A 22,708-nucleotide genomic window follows, 5' to 3' on the forward strand; every position below is an offset into this window, starting at 1 on the left:
AGCCGGGATGGATGGATGGAGCGGAAGGGGAGGGGCCTGAGAGTGCCCGGCCTGATGCTGTTGCGGTACATTTGTGTGAATGAGCCGGGTGTGCGGTGAGATTTTGGGGTGCGACCCCCTCAGGGTGCCCCCTCCCATCCAAGAAAGATAAGATCTGGGATGGATGGATGGAAAACATTTTGGAAGCAAGTTGCCCAACGCCGCCATGAAAGACGAGAGGGTCATCATCGGTGTGTGTGTGTGGGCATGCGTGTTCCCTCTAAGTGCCTGTTAGGCTTTAATTTAGTGTTGTAATTAAAGCTGAACACTGGCCCATAAACAACAGATAAACAATAAAGCAGAGCCAAGCCCCGCTGTTTCATGGCCCTCACTCCCAGCTGCTTGTGCGCTGATAATCTTTACACCCCGCGCTACCTCAGTCAACGCCGCACGTGCTTGAAAAAACATGTTTAGATTCTGTCGCCGTATTAGCTAAATGTTAGCACTGTGCTAATAGAAGCTGTCGAGTTTGCTAGCGTGTGTGATGGTTTTGTTGGGAAGGTCTGGAGTTATTGTTGAAAGCTGAGAAGAGTTGAGGGGGTGAAAACACGTTGACGGGGTGTGGTGGTTGCCGTGTGTGTGTGTGCGTGCGTGTATGTGTGTGTTATACTTTCATGATCCCATTAGCATAAGAGAGGCTAAATTATTCATGTGGAGTGCTTAATCTATGGGGAAAAGTATAGTTAATGCACATAGTTTTAAAATGGATCTTGCCCTGCCTCTGCTCTAACACCAGATTCCTGCTGGATTCAGCATTCAGGGGCATTTACGGGAACAGCCACACGCACGCGCGCCAACCCGCACACACGCCGTGCTCGCCCGACACGGTGTGTGCGGGGCGATGCGAGCTGCTCCGAAATCCCCTTCCCCGTCCTCCCCTTCCCACTTCTTCCCCCCCTCCTGGCTTTCTTTCGCCCCTCGCAGGACCGCAGACTACCTGGCCCTCTTCCAAAATGTGATTAAAGAGAATGATCAGCTCCCTCTGCTCCATTCTTCCTTCCTCCCTTCCGCTCTCCCTCTCTTTCTCTCCAGCTCTATCGCTCTTCCGACCCGCTGTTCTGTTCTGATAGATCGCGTTAGGACAAACAAAAGATAATCAGGAGAGGGAAAAAAAATAAAACAAAACTGAGCACTTACTTTCTCTTTTATATATTGAATACCTTCGTCCGGACCCGGCCTGGCCGAACCCGGTTAGGCCTGACCTAATCTACAAACTAATGTTCCAACATGGGGAAGAAATTAGCCAGATTATTCTGACACCATCTGAGGAGAATGTCAGTCTGTTTTGTGCCATTATGCCCCCCCCCCCCCCACACACACACACTTTTCCGCCAACAAGTCGATGCCGAGTCTTTGAGTGAACTGACCGTAATTAAGAAGCGAGGAGGAAGCGATGTTGCAGGGAAGTAATCACGAGTGAACTACAGTAAAAAGCAGGGGAGTGACTCCTTTTTGGTTGCTCATTAGAAGGTGCCTTTACACACCCGTGTTGCATCGCCGAACGCCGGGGGGAGCGCGTAGTGGGCTCTGATGTAATACGCCTAAAAGGGATTGAAGCCCCAAAGGGCATCTGGGCATCCATTAACGCAGCCTCCTGTGTATTTTTCACCGGGATGATGATGGCGCTCATGTCCTTGAGATGGGAGGGGGTGAGTTTGTTTTCCCTGGAAATCTTCTTGTTTTGTTTCAGCCGCGCTCTCGCCCCAAGGGGGTCAGCCAAGAAGTCGGCCTTTAAGAGGTGATAATCCAATTGCTCCAGTCCTCGCCAGATTTGTTTTGCCCCCCTCGCGTCTGCTGGCGTGTTTGTGTGTTTACACAAAGTGTAAGCACGCGTGCGGGGATGTAATAGAAGGAAAATAGGAGGCCGTGGCGGCAGGATGTCAACCTCCCCTCCTCCCTACCTACCCCCCTTATTCTTTTTTTTTCTACCGGCCCCATTTGGGATCAGAGCGAGGTTAGCGGGGCCAAGTGTGTCAAAGGCACACCTGCAGGGGGACGGCTTACGGCGGCCCCCGTTTAAGGTGCGCTTAGTTTAACCCTGACTTCAAATGTCCTCTCTGGCGTTGCCCTTTTGTGTTTGACCAATGGGCCTTGCGCTCTTCTACTTTCTTTTCCTTTCTTCCACCTCCCTTTTTGCCTCTTTAATCTCACCCACTAACCCCATAACCTCCCGATTCTCCTCTTCCCCCGATGTCCAAATCCGCAACCACAACCGTCTCGACAACAAAGAAACGGATGAACGGCACAAAGTCGAGCAGGAGTTTTAATGACGATAAAAATGTTACCCCTATTATCGTATCCATCTAGAAAAAAAGCTTACCATTCCTTCCGACAAAATTCCAAATCAGTCATCCAAATTAGATCACCGCAATTTAGCTAGCATCGTTTTTGGCAGCTAACGCGGCACTTCCTGTTAGCGCTCTTATCTGAAACGTATTCACACCACTTACGGTTGCATTAGCGGACTTACGCTAACTTTAAGATGGCCACCGCTTGCTTTTTTGCTGTTACGAGTAACACACGACTGTGTTCTGCTTCTTTTTTATGATTTTTTTGTACACTAGCTGTGGCCCACCAGGAAGTCTTTCGCAGTCCAGATTACCCACTTCATGCTGCGATTGAGTGCGAGCTAGCAAAAGCACGAGCAACCGAGGCTTATTTTGTTATGCGCTTTACTTGTACTTGTTTGGAACCTCACGCTACCCTAAGCTAGCGGCGTCCAAGAGCGTGGGAGGATGATGATACGAGTTGTGCTCATCTTCCAACAAAGCTTTTCAGAAGGCAGCATAAGCTCATTTGCTAGTTGTTCTCCAGGAGCACATTTGATGACTCTTACAAGTCGGCTTTTTTAAAGATACAATCGGACCCCCGCCGTCTCCACACCTGATCGCTTTTGTTTGAGCGTTCCACGGCTATTGCGGGGTTAGCCTTCTGTCAGCAGGTAGCGCCGTGAGCCCCCTTCCCGATGTTTATTGGAGGCAGGCATCTCATGATTTTTGATCACCCCAGAGGAGGCGTTCGCCTTGTTAGTCAGCAAGGATAATTTCTCATTTACACGCCCCAAGCTGTGAACGCTCGCAAAGGAAAAGCCGGGGCTAAATTCGCTACCAAAAAAAAAATAAAAAATGGGGGTGGGAAATGACTTGTAAATGAAATAAACGCTCCATCCCAGCTTGGCTGCAGGGGCTGAAGCTGAGAAAAGCCTTCATTATGCATTTACAGTAATTCATTTAAAGGGTTATCAATTTAGAATAAAAAAAAAAGACAGAGGGGATGTTTGAGGGAGAGCGCTACGAAGGAACAAGTCAAGATGAAAAGGCGTAAGATATGCAGAGGAGAGCTCGCTCGCTCGGCGCCAATTACACACTTCCATGTTTGAAAGCTCGTCTCGCACACCGCAATCGCTTCTCTCTCTCTTTCTCGTGTCACGCTCCACCCACCCCTCCGAAAAAAAAGACCTGATTTCCCTTTAATGAAGGCCAAGGAATCCTCTCCGCAACTATTTATGTTCAAATATTGGCCTTATGCTCGTTTGAATAGTTGGTGTTGTTTCCAGGGTAGTTGGGGGTGACCAGAAATCGGACTTGCTTGGCTAAAAGTTATGAATTGCGCTTATTTTGAAAGATGAGTCTTGTCTGTTTGCAGTTAAAAAATCGAGAGGCTTCGCCGTTTGTTTTTGTTTTTTTGAAAGGAAACCCCAAATTTTTGTGCGCTGCCCTCAAATGTGGGGGAAACCACCGGTATGCTATGATGTGGAGCGTTATGATTACACGATGAAACGATTCCACTCGAATCCAACCATCATATTTTAGATCAAATCAGCAAAAAAAAAAAAAGGGAATACCGCAATGCGAGGTTTTACAAATGCAGCGACTTTGACATCCAACTTCATCCGTCACTGTAAAAAAGCCACAGAGACAGCGAAGCACATTAACTTGACACTTTCGCTAACCGCTAGCTACTCAAACATCGTGAACGCGCCGGTACAGATTCCTCCCACCTTGACGACAACTTTTCATTCCTCCCCTCCAACGCGAGAAAAAGCAACATTGCCATTTTTTGCAAACAAGCTGAGGATGACTCAGCCCCCCCCTCTCGTTTGAACAATTGCAGGAAACGTAAGGCGACGGCAAGTATTTTTTTTTTCAACCAGAAAACACCACTTATCTGCTGATAAGCGTGTGCGTTCTTTTCATTATCAAAGCGTCGGGGGAAGTCGCTGTAAAGTTGCATTCAGCTGTGAAACAATGAAATAAAGACAGAGAGAGGGAGAGAAAAGAGGAAAACGTTTAACTTTTTCCAGAGGGAGGGGGAGGGGTGTACATTGTTTAGTATGAATGCTTACTCCCGGGGATGCAATGTTTAGACAAGTGAGTGTCTGCAGGAGACATCTGTGAAGCTTGCCCTTGTGACCTCGTAAAGAATGCTCTTAAGGTAGCCGTAGTAGTGAAGGGGGTGAAAAGTGCCTACGGGGCACCCAATAACAACTTACCGGACACAACATTAGGTACACCTGCGCAGTCAGCTCATCGAGGGAGCAGTTAAACAAATGTATTTGTTATTGTCTGCGGCCACATCTGACCAGGGGCCAAATCATATGCTCGCCATGCTCGGATTGTGAAATGAGGTCATCAAAATATTAGGAACACCTCTCAGTGTGGGGTGGGGGAAATGAAGTGAAACTACATTCCTAAAATGAAATATAAGTGACTGTAATTATAGTGCAAATGTACTTTGTTAAATAAAAATAAAATAAAAAACAAAATCAATTAGATAAATAAAATACTGACGTTCCAACTCGCTCGATTTGCTTTCCAGCAATCAAAGTTGTAAGACTCTCTCTGAATGTTCCGAATTCCAAAGTCAATCCTATAATGTGCCGAATAAATCCATCCTTAGTTGACAACATCCCTGGCGTTCCTCTAGCACACCTGTTACGTCCTGATGTCCATCTTGACAAAGTCGTGATTAGGAGCCCAACATGCTGATCTGCCCAGGTTGCACAGATCCTTGTTGCACCTGGCAGGCTTTTGACGCTCTTCCTCCATTGCCCCAACGATGAGCTCATTTTCATCCTTTGAGTCCAAAGGAAGCCTGGTTCAAAATGAAGCCCTCCGAGTGCACGAAGGGGGATCCCTTCTGCCATTCAAAGTACCTGCCATTGTGTGTCCATTGTTGTGCAAGCTCCAAAGGCATGCAGCAAAGCCCTCCCCCCTTGTTGTTGATGATGGTACTTTCCATCTTCACCACTGGCTGTGGCCCTTTGCCCTCCCTCTGTCTTTTGTTACGCCGTCGTTATTTCATTATTTTTGTACTCCCACTCTCCTCTGCTGTGCAGTATATGCTTATTGTTCTTTTCGAGCACCCTCATTACAGCCTTGTTGGATTTCAAGGGCCTCGTTCTTTGATTTGGCTCTCACGGGGGCGCTCATTGCTGTTAGCTACTGGCTAATAGCTAACAGCCTCGTTGTTGCTTGCTACTTCTCTCCCCCCCCCGCCAAGCCAGCCGTCTCAGAGAGCAGGCTCGGGGGTATCAGCGGGCTGAGGGTGCATGTGAGGGGAGAATTGAAACGTCGATAACCCCACGGAAAAAAGGGAGACAAGAAAAGAATCGGGATGGAGAGCTTCAAAAAGCTGAGGATGCTAATTAATAGCATGAGAGAGGCTTGTGAAACTTTTGACGCCGCATGATGAGGAGCTTATTTGGAGTCAGGTCCGTTCCTCTTGGCAAGACAGTACAGTAACAAGCGCTTGAAGTTTCACCCAAAAGAGAAACCACCAAGATCTGTCATAATTATTCGAATAAATGTTTTGTTGTCGTACCCAACATATCTTACCGTGGAAAACTTCCACAGTCCGTTTTTGAAAATTCTTCTCAGTGCCCACCGAGTATTTTGAGGCTAAACGGAGCTAACGCAAACGGGTGCCTTTCTTATCGCGAGGGGTGAATGTGTGCCAGGGCCCAACGGAGGACACCCGGGCCGGGTTATTGACTTGTAAAGACGCGGGTAGGTGAGGGGTCTTGACAAGACGCGAGCGGCTCGGTGCTCTCGTGAAGCCGACTGATTTCTACACTAGTTGGCTCCCCCGAGAGACGGAGAGAGAGAGAAAGCCCCGTTCGAGTGTATGAAAAAAAAAACGCGGCGATGAAAAGAATAGTTTTGTGAGAGGAGATGCATGTTCCCGCTCGGCGTTCTACAACACCCTCGTTTCTGGCGGGAATGAGAGCGGCTGGTGAAAAAGGTCCAAAGAGGTTTCTACTGTATGTGGCACACTGTCATTGTGTTTTGCTTTATGTCTGACTTTCACAAAGGATGTATGAACTCCTCTCCATGCCGTTGATGGTTCAGACTAATGTATGAGGCTAAACTGCTCTGACATAGAGCCATGCAGGCGGATGGGGAAGGGAGAAGGAAGTTTCCATTGACTCTCCGGCACGGGCCCGAGTCAAAGCCCCCGCAGGGATCCGGCTGGGTTTGAACTTTATCAGGGGCTACACTTAATCAATACCATATCGGAAAAAGAATTAATTACTAAAGCAGAATAAAACAGCCGCATTTTAAAGCGAGGATTCATCAATTCCGTAATCTCTTGGTTACAGCTCAGGTGTCAGGAGGATCATTTCAACTCGGTGTAATGAGGAACTGTGGGAGTTTACAGCCAGCCTTCGCTGTCCGACACACGCGCGCACACACACACACACACACACACACACAACCAACACCGAATTAAGATCCCTTCCTCCCTTTTCGGGTTCGTTCCCGCGCATTTGTAGTTGTTTACCTGTTTCGTCATGTTCTCATGAGAATGAATGCGTCGTAATTTGTAGAAAATATGCATTTAAAAAATGGCCTAATTAATGTTATGGAATAAATATACATACATGAGAAATTTGGTATACTGTAAATTGATTTTTTTACTGGCTAGCATTTACAGCGCAGTGCCATGTTTCCTTCCTATCAGCTCCTTTCGCTTCTAAATACAATAAATTCCTTCTGCAAGGGTGTGCCACAGGGTTCTTTGCTAGGTCCACTTTTATTTACGATTTATGTGAAATACACTTCTATAAACACTAGCAATAAGATAACGGCTTATTAAATTAGAATACCGACACTGCTGGTTGGCATGAGTTTGTAAAGATCAAACCACCATGCATAAAAATGTTTTTAGTGCATGGTGAGCGCATTTAGGTGCTAGTAATGCTCTCCTGACAATCTGTAAACTCGTCTGTCCTGGTCTAGCCATGATGTTGGGGTGGCGGAATTCAAGGCAGGTCGCACAAGGGGGTTATGGGTGATGAATTGGCTTTTTAGTAAGCTCATTAGGAAGCCAAACAGAGTTTAGACTGGCGGAGCAGGGCAACAGCGCAGTAATCAGTTCTGCTCGCTTTGTTCCTTTGCCTCCAGGACATTCATGGGAAGAAAAACAAAAAGAGGAGAGAGAAGGAGGGAAAATAAACTTGATGTTTGGGTGATGAGAAGACTGCATAGAAGCTTGATGGTTGACTTGTTGATTTATAAACCTTTACATTCATTTAGGGTGCCTAGCATCAAAATGGAGGTGGGAAAAAAAAGTCCAGGTTTACATTTTGTGATCAAAATTGTTCTTTGGTGGAGAAGCGTCGAAAACAAGGAGCACCAGCGAGGGTGAAACGTCTGCCGGATACACAAAGGCCCTTCATTAGCTCCTCCGCCTCAGATAGAGTGAGGGGCAGTCATGGGCATCACAACTCCCTTTGAGTTCACCGCCCACCCCTGCAATTTAGCCCTTTTGCCATCCATGCAAATTGGCTCCTGACATCTGCAAGTGGCTGCATCTTTATTTGCTGAGACCCACCCCTGATCTCGAAAGTAACTTTCAAAGAATGCCTTAAAAAAAAAAACCCCACCAAACTTTTTTTTTTTTGGCGGGTCACGGCGAGAGGCCACGTATCGGCGGAGATACTTATCTCCGGCATTCCAGGGATGACAGAAAGATATGTGCCTGATGGCGGGGTTAGGGGGGCTTAGAAAAAGGGGGCGGGTTCAGGGAGTGAGGTGCAGGAGTTGTTTGGCAACTCCACCCCCACCGCACTCCTTACTGCCTGACTGCTTCGGCGCCTCGCACGTAAAACCCTTCTAATTAGACGCTCTTATTCCACTTCATTAAGGGAACACTTAATGATGTGTTTTTTGGGCAAGACAACCGCACATTACCCTCTCGTGCAAAGCGGAGTCGTCCAGTCGTAGCCGCCGTGATGCACTTACAGCTGCGTGTTTGTCTCGTCGTGATTGTTGGGCAGGAGAGCGAAAGTGGCGAGGAGGAGGCGTGGCCGTTTTGCCTCTTTCACCTTTAGCCACTGTCCCGGTGGTAGGAAGAGGAAGGAAAAAAAAAAAAAAAAGGGGGTAGTGACATCTGAGTTTTGGCAGGGAGCCTCGCTGAAGGAGAGACTTTGTTGTAATTGCTCTGACAGGTTTTAGGGCTGTTAATGACTCCGGGCCGAGCGCTAGCAATTTGTCAGCATGCTTGCTGTTTACTAAGCTGTTGTTTTATGGTCCAGTGCGAGGGCCTTTGCCGCTTGTTTAAGCACAGATCAGGAAATCATCAGCGTAAAAAAAAAAATCCCCCCTGGCTGCTGCCATGCATAAAAAAAAAAAAAAAAAAAGTCTATGGATTGGAAAGTTGCTCATGTCAACTTCTAGTCAGAGGTGATGTAATCTACTCCAACGTTTGGCGTGAACACTTCTCTGCATGTTTGCATGCGTGTGATTAGGCAAAGACCCCTCGGTAAATCCAGAGTAAATAAAAGGGGGTAACCAGACGGACAAAAGTGGGAGCCCCTACCGCTTCTCCTATTGCGCTGCCATTTGTGAGTGGGAAGGGGAGGGGGGATGATGTGCTAAATGCTGCTTATGTTGGTGAAAAAAGAAAAGAGGCTCCTAAATCCCTCACTTCTTTTCTGCTCATTCTCCGTGGCCGAGCCTGAGGTGGTGTAATAGGGTGTTGATGGAAAGGAGGGGCCACGGTCGCTATGGCGAGCTCATAATAAGAGCGCCCCTATATAACATATACAGCTTGTCCGGTGACTTTGCCGTCCTCTTCCAAACATGCCTGACTGGGCCGCATGGACACAGGAAGAGGCAAGCCCCCCCCCCCCCCCCCCCCCTCGTCGGTAATAAGTCACTTGAAACACGGCTTCCCTAAGCCACTGCCTCAACACTCTCGCTTCATTAGCCCGAAACAAACACCGGGGGCCTCCTTGTGCACCGCGCAACATCCAAAGCTCGTGTAAAGACTCTCCACTCGCTGTATGGAGAGTGAAATGCACCACTGGCTGTCTTGTGGCGGCCGATGTGGTTTTAAAAAGTTGAAGCGCAAACATTTGTTTGTTTACGGCAATGGCCGATTTATAAATCAACAACTATTTTGAAAATTTATTAATTTTTGACAACGGCCAATTTATACATCAACCACTATTTTGAAAATTGATTACTCGTTTAGAGACGATATTCCTTTATAAATTAACAACTATTTTGAAAATCGTTTATCCAACTTAAAATGGATCAAATCCTCAGAATCCTTGATGAAAGCAGACTGATTATTTTTGTTTATCCCAAACAAGACATTTGTAAACAAACCTTTCTACTTTGGAAAACAATCATCAAAATCATTGCAGATTTTCTGTTATGGACCAAACCAGAAACTGAATCCTGATCAGACAATCGACAGACAATTCAATCATTAATTAACCTGCCGATTAATTAATCGACCAGCAAAGGCTGGGTAGCCCTCTGTACAGAGTGTAGAAAGTGCAAGAAACTTCCGAAAAAAACATCCTAGCTCCCTTCCGTTTGCGCTAATACGTTAGCTCAGCAAGAGTTGCAGCGTGTTTACAGTCCTCCTCCACCGACCCGTTAATGAGCTCAGGCTCGAGACCAATTTCCTCACAGCCAAAGATATATGTGTATGCATTTTTAATAAGCACCCACCGGTGGCGAGTTGAGACTTAGCACATGAGCGGAGAGCGCACTTGGACCCGTTGTGTCTCCCGCCTTGCGTTCTTCCGCCGTGTGAAATTATGCGGCAACTTTTAAACAGAGGCCTGTCACGGCATGGCTGGCGTGTGTTTAAGACGGAGAGCAGGAAGGAGGGTACGCCCCCCCACCACCACCATCTACTCCCCCCATCTCCAAGGGTGCTGCTTTTCTAAAAGTGCCCGAGGCTACACTCCAGCATCTCAGCTCCCCGAGGCCTTTTGGCTGCCTCCTAATAGCCAACCCCCATCTGTGTCACATGGCCAGATGATGGGACGCTTCCCCCTACTCTTGCCCCCTTCCACACTTTTTCCCCCTCCCTCCACTCCGCTGCCTACTTTTTTTTTTTTTTTTTTTTTTCCCCCAGTGTGCGCATCCGCACAGGTTAGAATGGCAGAGTTGCCAGGGAACAGTCAGAAGCCATTAGCGTTTGGGACAATTTGCCCTGCAGCGTTCCTTCTTCGGCTCCTAAGAAAGGAGGTGGGGGTGGATGCAAAGCACCGGCTCTCCTTTAGATGTAATGAGCCTCTGCAAGTTGCCTCTTCTTTATTCTTCTGCTCCTTCTCGCTCTTTGTCTTTTTCACTTTTTTTCTTCCGTCGCACCTTCTGGACATGGCCTCGGGTTTTTTTTTTAGTTCGAATAAACACATGGACGTTGAAGACCTCTGTGTATCCCACTGGGCATCTTCAACACACAAGCATGTGTGGAGATTTATGGAAGAGTCCTGAATGAGGTTAACCAAAAATATGCAAAAACAAAAGTTTGGGAAACTTCAATTTTTATTCTATTTTTTTTAGATATTGTGCTTAGAAAAAAAAAAACACGCAAGTCAAATACATAGCAGAATGCCACATGTCTGGTTAGTCCACATTGAGGAGGAGCTGAAAGCGTTGGCGTCCGGTTTCACCCTGGCAGGCGGCGACGGTGGGGAGGCACCGAGCATGCTGGGTAAATGAAGTGACAGGTCGCTGGGTAAATACGCCCGGGTCGCCCCCGTTTCGCTGGCGGAGGCTATCGCGTTGCAGTGAAAATGGAAACGTCAATAAAATTAATCTGCCGGCCCTTTTTGGCCAACGTGTGGCTCCCGCCGCGTGAGGCCTTGACCGCTCACAGCGGGAGAGGGATTTACTTGGAAAAAGCAACACGCGCACACACAAACAAACAAGTGTGTTGCGACATTATTCAAGAAGCAGTGTGTTTAAAATTCACAGCGTCGTGTTGTTGACTTCCGTGTGGAGTCGCCTTTCTCAGGAAGCCGCCCCCCCCCCCCCCCCCCCTTCGCAGTCGGAGTGGAGTTTATTGTTTTAGGCTTTCCTGAACAAGGATTCGTACTTAACGTGGGATTTACGGCGCTGGGCCGACTAATGAATGTCCGTTGTACAACGACAACACCCCATATGTCCCTCAGAGGGGCTGTTGCTTCTTTGACTTCACACGCCGAGTGCTAAGTCGGCACTTCTCTGTTTCCCCCCTTTTTTGGTGTGGCTCGGCACTAATGATGTGGAAGGAAAACAAGGACAGAAAGGCCTGAAAGAGGAAAGGGGGGGGGGGGGGGGGGGGAGCGGTTAGAATTCCGATCCCCTCGCCGCTGTCCTTGTATTTGTCATTTATTTTGCATTTTGATTCTATCCCTTTTTTCTAAGGTTATTAGTTCAAATATTTATGCAAGATTAGCTCTCATATAGGTGCCCGTGATTGACGCCGCTCTAAAACCGGGCCGACACGCCGGTTTCGAATTTGGAGAATGTCGGGGTCCTTCGCCGCCTTGGCGGAGGAGTTTTTCAGATACATAATTTAGATGCCCTCAAGGAAGGCTTTCAAGGCATCTGTGCCCGGGGGCAAGAAAAATAACCACCAGTGTTAAAAGTAAATCATTTTTTGCTAATGCACAATTAATGCGAGGAAGAAGAAATGAGGGTGCAGGGATGGAAACTTTTTGTTTGAAAAGAGAAATCGGCTTTTCCTGTTGGAGTCAGACACTCTAGCCGACGGTAATGCAAGCGTACGCTAGCTTGCTATGCTAATCTCGAGCGGGGGGAGGAGCTAGAGTGGAGGCAAACAAGTCCGTTACTGTCTCTGCTTGCTATGCTATATAAATACCAAACTAATATTTAATATATTTTTTTCTCTAAAATAACATTATGTAGTACTTTATTTGAACATTAAACCACTTTTTAAAACAAGCCCCCAATATTGCACAATTTAGCTTAAGTGGTCAAATGTGTCGGCTTACTTGGGAATTTTCCGTCATTTCGTCATAATTGTAAAATTGACTTCATAAAAGTTTTCGTCTTCCAATTTCTTTTCCTGTTAGTTCTTAACTCAGTTTTGATTGGAAAATTATATTTTGGTTGTCATTTACGCTGCCTGAAATAAAAAACGATTAACTACAGGAGCTCCGATTTTATCTGCGTACACGTCTGCCATGCTCGATGTCAAGCCTGCAAATGTAATTGAATTAATGACTCGTACAGGATGTCAAAGCTCCTCAGTTATTTCGCCTCCCCCCACCCCCTCCCCTACTGTAGATCTGGTGTCCAACCATAACACTCCAGTTCTTAACCCCCCGGCCTCTTGTACATGCTTTGGGGTATAGAACAACAGTGCTAGGTCTCAATGTAAACCCCTCACTCAACATGGGCCTTTGTCTAAGGCCATCTAAATCCTCCCCCTCCCTCCCTCTCCCTCCCTCCACCTCCCGCCTTCATATCTTCAATTCATAAGAGCGTAAAATTCACTGTGTTGCACTCTTAGGTATCAGCTGTGGTATTTGTCAGTTTATCCATCCTTCACGAGACGCGCTCTGGTATGCCCGTGCGGCATCTTATGTCTCATGCAGGCTTTATTTTCCGCCCAGGAGATGGTTTAGACAACAGCGTGGCATCGCCGGGCACGGGCGACGACGACGACCCGGATAAGGATAAGAAGAGGCAGAAAAAACGTGGCATTTTCCCCAAGGTGGCCACCAACATCATGAGGGCGTGGCTCTTTCAGCATCTCACGGTGAGTTTTTTTTTTTTTTAATTGTTATTTTGATGATTTGGCAAATGCAGCTGTCACACAGTTGTCAACGTGAGAGAGAACAAGCGAGGGCTCACCTGTCAGCCACCTGTCACAGAGGAGCACAGTGACCGGGTCAATCTAATCACTTTGGACTGTTTATCTTGCTCAGCGCACTCCCGGCAACAATGGGGCGGGCGGGCGGGCAGGCGCGGGACAGTTAATCCAATGTTGGGATGCGCCATGTTTGTTGGCCGACATTGGGCAGGCAGGGGCGGCCAATGGTTACTTCCTGTCTGCTGTTACTGAACGCTGACTGCTTGACTTGTAGGGAGCATCCAAAAATACGTTTTTCCTACCAATGATCTGTTCCAGGCTCAAACTTTCATGATCATAACATTTTGGGCAAGACAATCTTTGTCATGGTGCTTTTCAGTTCTATTCATTCATTATTAAACAACAAAAGGAAATCTACCCTCATAGTTTAATGTGTAAAAATAAATAATACATAATAAATAAATTAATTAATTAATTAAAAATAAATAAATAATGATTTGGCCAGGATTGAGATTTTGTCTTGTCTAAAAGAGGCACTGCCATGTGTGAGTCTATTTTATTCGTATGCACAGAGGGGAGGTCGCCCCCTCCCTAAACACCCGCCCCCCCCGCCACACTTGTACCCTCGCTGATGTCAGTACATTATCAGAACATCAGGCCGTATTGATTTTGCCACACGGCTCACATTTCAGCAGCAGCATGCGACACACAAGCCGGACACGGCGGTAAAAGCCCGTCAACTTTATCCTGATCTTCAACCAAAGCCCCCCCCGTCCTGTCCACCAAAATATAATGAGTGACCAGCAAATATGGCCTTAAATCCATTCCATATTGGTCAGGGGATAATCAGGAGTGCTTTAATCACTTTTATCTATTCAGGAGCAGTCAAGCTGCAACTGCAAAGCCCCCCCCCCTCCCCTCCACCCCACCCCACCCCAAGGCAGGCCCGCTTATTGCTTATTATTCTCATCATTATCAAAATGACTTCAGCAGCTGTTCACAACTCGCTTACCCGACTGCACGGAAGTGTGAGCGTGCGTCCAGTTGATGGCGTTTCTTTGCGAGAACTAAAGTGACTTGTGGCTTTAACTCGCAGTTTACTGTCATAAAACATTTGATTTCGTTGTGTCGTCATGGGAATAAGACCTGATGCAAATTGCTCCACATCGGAATGGAGCTTTTGGAGTCTTTAGGAAAGAACTCAATGAACAGTTCTGCTTCATTCAGAGTGTTTTCAAGCACCCCCCCTCCCCTCTCCTGTTTTTTTTTTTTTTTTCCAGCTTGTCGATATTCTCTCCAACCTTTATTTGTTTCCTTTGTGTAAAGCGCGGGCTCGTCTTGTACAAATAATAATCCCTCCCTTTTAACCTGCCTTTATTTCTTCGCCGAGGAAGAGGACTAATTGAATTATCCCCCTTCTCTCCTCTCACCATCCAATTCTCCCACCCATCAACTCTCTCTCACACACACACACACACACACATACACACACACACACACACCCTCGCAATGTTCCATCCGCCTTTCTTTTAATTTGTTAAGCAAATGTATTTGCCGTTGCTGGATGCATTTGGAGGGACTTTGGCTTGTGAATGGCCCATAGTGGCATTCTGTCACGGGCGCATTCATTAAGCGAAGGCCTGAGGAGTGAAAAGGAGCCGCCCCGCTCCTCCCGTGAGCCGCGGGGGTCTCCCTACATATGTTCTCAACATCTAGCCATTGTCACGTTTGTCTCAAAGGCTCCAAAAGGACAGGGCAGCTAACCCCCCCCCCCCCCCACACACACAGTTGCTTATCTTAGTTTAGCTTTAGAATTATGTTTTGGACTATTTGGCCAGTCCAAGATGAAAAAGAATATTTTTTTTGTGAATTGTAATTGTTGCTGTTTGTGTACGTCACATTTCCCAGCGCTCTGTCTGTTTTTTATTACGCTGCCCATGGCTATTTTGCCGCCACACCACATGGCAGAAACTCAAGCCAAGTCAGGGGTTTACTGTTCCTAACAACTTAAAAGCTTGATGTCAGCCGCCTCGCAAGATCCCAACCCGTTGCGTCATAACCCGAAGTCCGGCCGAAGCTGGCAACCTCAAAGGCGGAGTTGGCAAAGGGCCGCACGGGCGGGCAGCTCAGCTGCTGTTAGCCGGGTCCGCTCGCTCCCTCCCACTCTTTAATACCCCACTTCCCTCCCTCCCGCCCGCCCGTCCGTCCCCATGAGGTTCTGGATGTCTTCCAGCCACATTAGAGGAAGGGAAATCCCAGACTGTTGGTATAAGCTTTTCAATACTACAGGGAGATTATGTTATCAGGAAGGTAAACTTCGCCGTTATACTACTGCTGCGCCCCCGATGCAACGATGATGATGCAGCAGTTACATACCAGGATGATTTATTTTTCAATCTTTTGATGACTTTGTCAATTAAGAGTTGCTGAATAAAGGTAGTGTTGCTTTAAAATGCCCGCTGGCTTTCCTTCCCCTTCACCCCCGCCGGCCCTCCTTCACCCCTGTAAAGACGAAGGCCGGCCTCGTAATGAAAACAGGAAGCGGTCCGATGCACAGATACCACTTTGGTCTTGTCTTCTGGATTTTGCGTAAAGCCCGCGAAACACTTAGGAAAATAAATAGAGTGGTAGGAGAAGAGTAGGTAACCCCTCCGCCCGCGCTATCAAGTGTCTGAAGTTTTGTTGCCGGGTCACCCTTTGGCCTGGGTGTTTGGGGGAAATGCTGTTAAGCTGCTAAGCCAGGTGTATTGCTCCCTTGGGCTCCCTGAAGGGGAAGCGATACATCCCTTCGTCTTTTTTTTTTTTTTTAAAGTGCCTGCACTGTGGCGGAGAAGCGCTGTCCATAGAGGGTTGCATTTCTGCTGTTACAGTGGAGCATTTAAATAAAAAAAAAATTTGATAGTGTTTTATGGGATTTTAAATGACTTGGTTTCTATTCATATCTGCCAGTGTTTACATTTTCAAACGATTATTTCTAAAAAAAACTTTTTTTTAAATAAAATACTATTGCAGAAATAATGGAACTGCATCGCCAATCTAAAAGTTACATTACCCGCAGTCAATGATAAAAAATAAGTAATTATTAATTGAAGTGATTTGTATTCATCAATAATATTAAGATAGTGTAATTCAATTTACAGATGAGATTTTTCGAGATCTTAGCTTCTTTATCTCTTAATAAAAAGCACTTTTTTGTGCAGGTGTTCCCAGAGAATGATGCTCAATTTTTTAAATTGAGTGTGTACTGTATTATTTAGTGTAAGAGAGTATACAGTACTTTGCTTGTGTCATGTGATTAACCCAAGTGAGGACACATCCCACTCTGCGAGGAGATGAGTGCATTGTGCTGCAAACATCATTAGATACACCAGTGACAATGCTTCTGCCCACTCCTCCTCCTCCCCTTCCCCATCCCCGGCCCAACGTAGAATTAGTCTCCATGACAACGGGGTGTCATCGCCAGGTCGAGCCCTCCTATGGGAGCTGCTCTCTCAACCGCCCTTTTATAGATGCACATAAAAGAGGCTGCCCGGGTCATTCACAAGACATGGGTGCAGGCCAGGCCAGTCCAGGCCACCAATGTTTGTCCCCTTGTGATAACCGAGTGAACTTCATTTTGGTTGGTAGACTTGTGGAGGGGCAGGGGGGGTTATCCAGAAAAAAAAAGGAAAATACCCAAAAGTGAATTATCTGTCCTGGCGCCTGAGGGGGTACAAGCCAATTTCAGAGGGGGCAGTGCCCCAATGACCTGCCCCCCTTTAGCGCCACCAATGGCTCAGTTTAGATAATTCGATGCGTGGTGATAATTGCTTTTGACGCAATCACACTTTTGATCTAGCGCACCTTCTGCAGCTCGACTTCAACTCGTAAGCATCACTCCTCAGTTCCTTATGTACATGGCAGCAGAAAAGCTGGCTTGACTGCCAGTACCAAAGCAACCATTGGGATTCCTATAGTACTGCTAGCTAACGTGGTTTTGATAATAAATCCACTTTTTTTTTTGCTCTTGACCTCAAACCAAAGCCAATGAACCGCACGAGGCCCCCCGAGCCCGTGTTGGCCACCCTTCTAATCCTTGTGTGCAGCACAAGCAGCGTTTATCTGGTCGGGACACATCTGCAAACACTTTGAACAGCTCTTCCTCTTTTTAAAAAAAAAAAAAACTATCTGCTGTATTGGCTGCCGCTGTCCTCATGGTATGGTCTCTAGAAGTGAAGTATTTGACTTTTTCATGCCAGAGTTTTTCCAGGCAAGACAAAAGAGAAGCAGGGTTTTAGGGGCTTGAAGATGGCGCAAATGCAAGGGAGGGAGGCTCCTAAAGGTCACAAAGGTGGAGGCCTAGAGGAGGCCCACACACTAATCTGTCATGTGCTTGTTTGCCTCCAAGCCCAAAAGTCACCTCTCCGGTCACCCGTGGCAACCCGGGCAGCCCGTTTTGCTTCCAAACGCGCGACGAGAGAGAGAGAGAAAAAAAAAAAGAAAGTCATCACGTTACTTTGGTGACAATAGCCACCATGCTTTGTGTGCGTTTGTTTGCCAAACAGACATTAGGCACAATTGGACAAGCCACTTTGATAAAGACGGTGTGGAGGAGGTGCCTTCGCTATTGTCTGCTAGCCGCTCAACGGACACCATCTGCTCTTACTAACCAACGCCGACCCTGAAATGTCATAACAAGCTCGTACGACCCAAAAGTGAAACGGTAACGTCGCGTTTTCACAGGCTGTATAATTATATTACAGGCCACATCAACTCTCGGGCGTCACGGCGAGCGCAGGCGCGGCTTAGCTGTCATTCTTCGCTCGCGCTTGTAATAAGCCTGAGTGTGTTTCAATCGCCGCCGTCGGACTTTTATACGTTGGCCCCTAATCCAAATCTGTTCTAGTTGCGTGCAATACGTTTTTTTTTTTTTCTCCTCCCGTCTAGATGAGCCCCATATGTTTTGTGTACGTGGAAATGCAAGGAAAGCTGCCGTAATCCCTCTCCCTCCCCCCCAAATCTCCCCCATTTAACCCCCCAGCCCCTCCCTCTCACTCACTTTAGGTTAATTTTCACTCCTGCTGTTTGTAGCTTAATGAAGAAACAAACATTTTCACCACAACTAATTTACACCAGCAGGAAATCCCTCGTGGCATCTGCGAAGTACAAAATCTAACAACTGTGCGCCCCACTGAGAATAAAACCACGTTTTCCACCCAGCGGTCAAGTTTGGTTCACCACCATACGTGTCAGAAGGGGTAACATAAGGATTTGGGGTTTTTTTTTCGTTTCCGCGGAACTTACATGCTCCATAAAGGAAAGGTTGAAGCAAGTTTGGAACCCTCCGAGAATTACTTTTACCCGGAGTGAAATATTCACGCTGAGCGGAATTAACGCTGCAAAATGGCAATGTAGTCATAACACAAGTCCAAAATGTGTTCCGCCTTAACTGAACGATGATGTCATCTGTAATTACAGACCATGTAAGGTAGCCTGTGATAGCTGGCAGTGGGGGGGGGGGGCCGGGGTGGTCTTATTTAGATGGCGATAGCTGATTTTGGGGATGTGTTTTTCGCTTGTGTGAACTTTCAGGGCTCAAAGCGAAAATATGTAAGCGGATTTTGGTTTCGCATCCCGGAGTCGGTTTCCTCAAATTACCCCTTAACCTTCGGTGGGTGCCGCCCTGCAGGCGAGCCCCCCCCCCCCCCCCCCCTCCCTAAGTCGGCGGTGGCGAGCGATGGGGATTGCGCTGCGGGCCTCAATTCCGCTTTTGATATGCATCTCACACCCAGAGAAGAAGAGCATGCATAGAGAGGAAGTGTAAGCGTGGAAGCAGGGTTTAATAAAAAAACGGCGGAGGAAAAGAAAAAGGTTGAGGGATAGGGGAGGCGGTGAGTGCAAAATCAAAACCAGACCTCATGTTTCACTGTTTGGTTTGTCATGGGACTCTGACTGCACCAAATCCCAAAACTGCCATTCCCTGTGATTTTTTTTTTTTTTCTTCCACCGCTTTTGTTTTGCCTCGACGCTCGGTCCAGAGTCGAGCGCTGAGGATTCCGGCACAGTGGGGTCCTTATAACTGGGAGCCACGTCTCTTGTTCTCACCCCCCCCCCTACTTGCTTACCTTTTCATTTCTTCCCCCGGTCTCCCATTGATATCCTCTCTCCTTGGTTGTCTGAGCGCTCCGATCCGCTTTTATGATCCCAGTGGCTCATCAAAGACTGAGGCCGAGCGGGTCAATTTGTTGCTCCTTTACCCGCCAACCTCAGCGGACCTCGTCTGCACCGCCAACCATTTACCCAGAATGCCCCGCTGCTCACCACCATCCTTTTGCCTGACGGAAAAATTTCATACGTTTGATTGCGGGAAGTATCGTTTCTGCGTGAAAGTACACATTTAAAAAAAAACACACAGGTGACTAAATCGCCGTCTCTTGATGTGCCAATTTTGCAGATCTCTTTGTGAAAGCGGCTGCTCCGATATTAGTATCACAGAAGGCAGCCCCGGAATGATAAAAAGCTGTACCGCATGCTGACACAGAGAAAAAAAAAATCCAGTCGTTAGAAGCGGTGGAAAATCAAAAGGAAGAAAGAATCAAATATATAAATCCAAATGTAGGCCTTGGCTCCAGATGTGAATCCGTCTGACTATTGATCGCTGGTGCGGCGGATTCCCAAGGCTGCGGCGTCTGACACACAAAGCGTCCCGCTAAAGCCCGGCCTAAGTATTTAGATGACGAGAGGATCCAAACTGGGTCACAGCGACCTTATCCGGTTTTCAGGTAACCGGGAAAAAAATTTAACAAGGAGGCCAGATCCTGTTACAGGACTCGGGGTCACCCCCACCTGGAATGAGCATGCATGTTTTAGCCCACGCATACATGCACAAGCGTGGACACACATCACAGTCGGGCCTCGCTTATCTGGGCCCGGCTGCCTCGGATTTCATCCGCTTGGTTATCTCCGGACTGTACGACAACGCTTTTGGGGCGTTTCTGTGCTAAAATGGGTTGGCTTCACGTTAGGATGCGTTGATATGATCGCCGCGGCGAGCCGCTCTGGCGACCATGCGTCCCGCCCTCATTGTGGGGGAATGCAGCTGCTGAACTTGAGGGGCGCTCAGGCCGCAATCGGAATGTCAGCCGTGTAGTACGATGGACTTTTAGTTAATGAAACCCGAGGCAGACTCAGATGGTAGTCAATATTATACGTTACTACCGCTGACCATATTAAAGCGATTTTTATGGCCGGCCCATAAGTTTGACTTTTACAACTTTACAACACGCAACGCCTTTTGTCCTTTAAAGGCCACTGTATGCGGGGAGCCAAAGGGCCGACGCCAGTATCCTGTAGCGAACTAGCGTACGCTTTTGACAGATACATTTTTGATACTGTGGGAAAGTCTTAATTTTTTTTATTTCAGCAATTTATTTATTTATTTAAATTACCGTCATGCTCAAATATTTTCAGGATTTAAAAATTGTCCCACAATAATAATAATAATAATAATGCATTATTATATTTTTTTAGAATATGGGTGCAGACTTTTGCCAAAAAGTTAATACCAATATGAGACTCTTGCAGCCAAGCGTAAAAAAACCTCAAAAAGAAGACTGTGTTGTCGAAAATAATACTGTAATGCATTACATTCGCTTGAGCAGCCCTAAAACGGTTCTAAATCATCATCGGGGATATGGACTGGGGTCCTATCATGTGTAACTCTTGTCTGCGAGAAGCCATTTTTCACCAGTGGGACGTCATCCATCACGATGGCCGAGCGCCGGCTCTTTCATTAAGTAGCCCATCCAGGCAGACAGATGTGTTGAGCAGACAGCCATGTTTGCCTATGCAAGAACGCGTATGAACCCGCAATCCTTTGGGGGAGATTAATAGGCCGCGAGCCTCTTTCCATTGATTATCTTCACGCTATCCCCTCCCACCCCCACTTCCCCCGCGCCAGATATTAAAAACTAATGACGCCTATTGAAAGCAGAGGGACGGCGAGCCTCTTCACGGATCATTTTCGGTTTATTCCGACCCAAACGGAGAGAGGGGTCTCTTGGAGGCGTGGATTTAAGAAAACAAATGTGGCGCTGAGAAAAAGACAACGGGCGGACGGGGAGAAGCGTCCAGACCGGGGCAGATGTTAGCAATTGGGCAGCGTAGCAAAAGCATTCCGAGTGTTCAAACCTCCTAATTGCTCTAATGGAGGTGGTAAGCGCTGACAGTAATGGAGTCGTGGGGATTCGTCCCCAGCAACCTGAATTAGGGGCCACATGGTAGATGGACTTTGGGTTGGCCCCCGATCGGGCATGAAGAGTGACGTATTTCGGGAGGGGGCGTGGCCAGCAAAGAGTTAAAAGGATCCATGTGATGGCCTCACCTCTGCACCGGGCCTGGTGAAAGGCGGCAGGGTGCTGTCGGGGAAAATGACTTCCTGAGACATTACCATCAATCACCAGATAGGTCAGGCCCCCCGATCCTTCCATCAGGATGGAAAGTAAAAAGGGGGGCAGGAGGGGGGGATTAGACTTGAGGGGGAAGACTGGGTTGAGGCTTGTCGAGGAAACGGCTATCAACAGTCTCTTTCTCTCACCGTCTTGACTGGTTTATGTCCTTCGCTACGTCTTGCATCTTGTCCGATTTTTTTCAAAATGGTCATGTGCCCCCCCCTCCACACACTCAAATATTCCGCACGCAAGAAGCAAATCTGAAACGGATGGAAGGAACTGGAGAGGAAGAAAGGGAGTTAAAGAATTGGGAGATGGTCGACAGCTGTCCGACACCCACAGATGGTCTTCCTCCGACCGTGTTTTTCTGTCCGTCTTTTTTTTTTTTTTTTTTTCATAAATGAAGGATGGGATGAGGGGAGGTGCTTGGGTTACCTCAGCGAGCGGTTGTGTTACATTCCAGAGAAGGGAAGGGGTAGATGGCGTGGGGAGGTGGTGGTGGTGGAGGTGTGTGTGTGTGTGTGTGTGGGTGGGTGGTGGGGGTGGTTCAACGAGTTGTTGAAAAGAACACAGACGCTTGTCAACAGCCTCCCGAGCCGGGAAGCCATCATGCTCTCGCTTTGGGCCCGGAGGTCATTGACCCCCTTGTTGCACCCAGATAGAGAGAGAGAGAAAAAAAATCACATTTTTGTTTTGGTTTGTTTGCAAAAAAAGCAGTTCCCTGTTCCCACCATATTCTCAAATCCAGATCATAACATTTGCTTCTTGCTCATGGGCCAAACTCAAAGTTCAAAACGATATTGTTTGTAAATGTTCAAGACAAAACTAAATGCTGTCTCTCGATGGGCGATATGGAGTCAAAGCAGAAGAGCGGGAAATGGCGGCGGCCCCTCGGCGAAACAGCCCATTACATTCGAGCAGTGAAAGTTCATCAGCTTTATTAACGCCAAGGTGTATAAATGAAGTACGAATTACTCGACTTTTATGGAGTGAAGTGGTCTTATGATCTAATGTTTTAGTGAGCTGCCGTGAGCCTGAGGGGTAGGGGGTGAGCAAAGTGTGCCGAGGTCCTCTGAGTCCATCCGGCACGGCTGGACGCTTGCCCGATTGTCGCTAACACGCATAGCTGATCGGGTTAGCTCGTAGCGCGTGGGGGACGTTTGTCGCTC

At 47.4% G+C, this 22,708-nt stretch overlaps 1 protein-coding gene across 9 annotated transcripts in view; it reads left to right on the forward strand.

The window, feature by feature from the left end:
* meis2a (Meis homeobox 2a) overlaps positions 1 to 22,708 on the forward strand; it is a 64,798-nt gene that overhangs the window by 14,714 nt on the left and 27,376 nt on the right. For 4 of the 9 annotated variants that reach the window (XM_037241025.1, XM_037241027.1, XM_037241031.1 and 1 more), the window contains exon 8: positions 12,893 to 13,056. In XM_037241025.1, the coding sequence (XP_037096920.1) occupies positions 12,893 to 13,056 (164 nt within the window). The remainder of the gene's footprint in view (positions 1 to 12,892; positions 13,057 to 22,708) is intronic. The other 5 variants (XM_037241026.1, XM_037241030.1, XM_037241032.1 and 2 more) reach the window with 2 other exon arrangements.

The sequence above is a fragment of the Syngnathus acus genome, chromosome 22, assembly GCF_901709675.1.
Source record: "Syngnathus acus chromosome 22, fSynAcu1.2, whole genome shotgun sequence".
Lineage (NCBI taxonomy): Eukaryota > Metazoa > Chordata > Actinopteri > Syngnathiformes > Syngnathidae > Syngnathus > Syngnathus acus.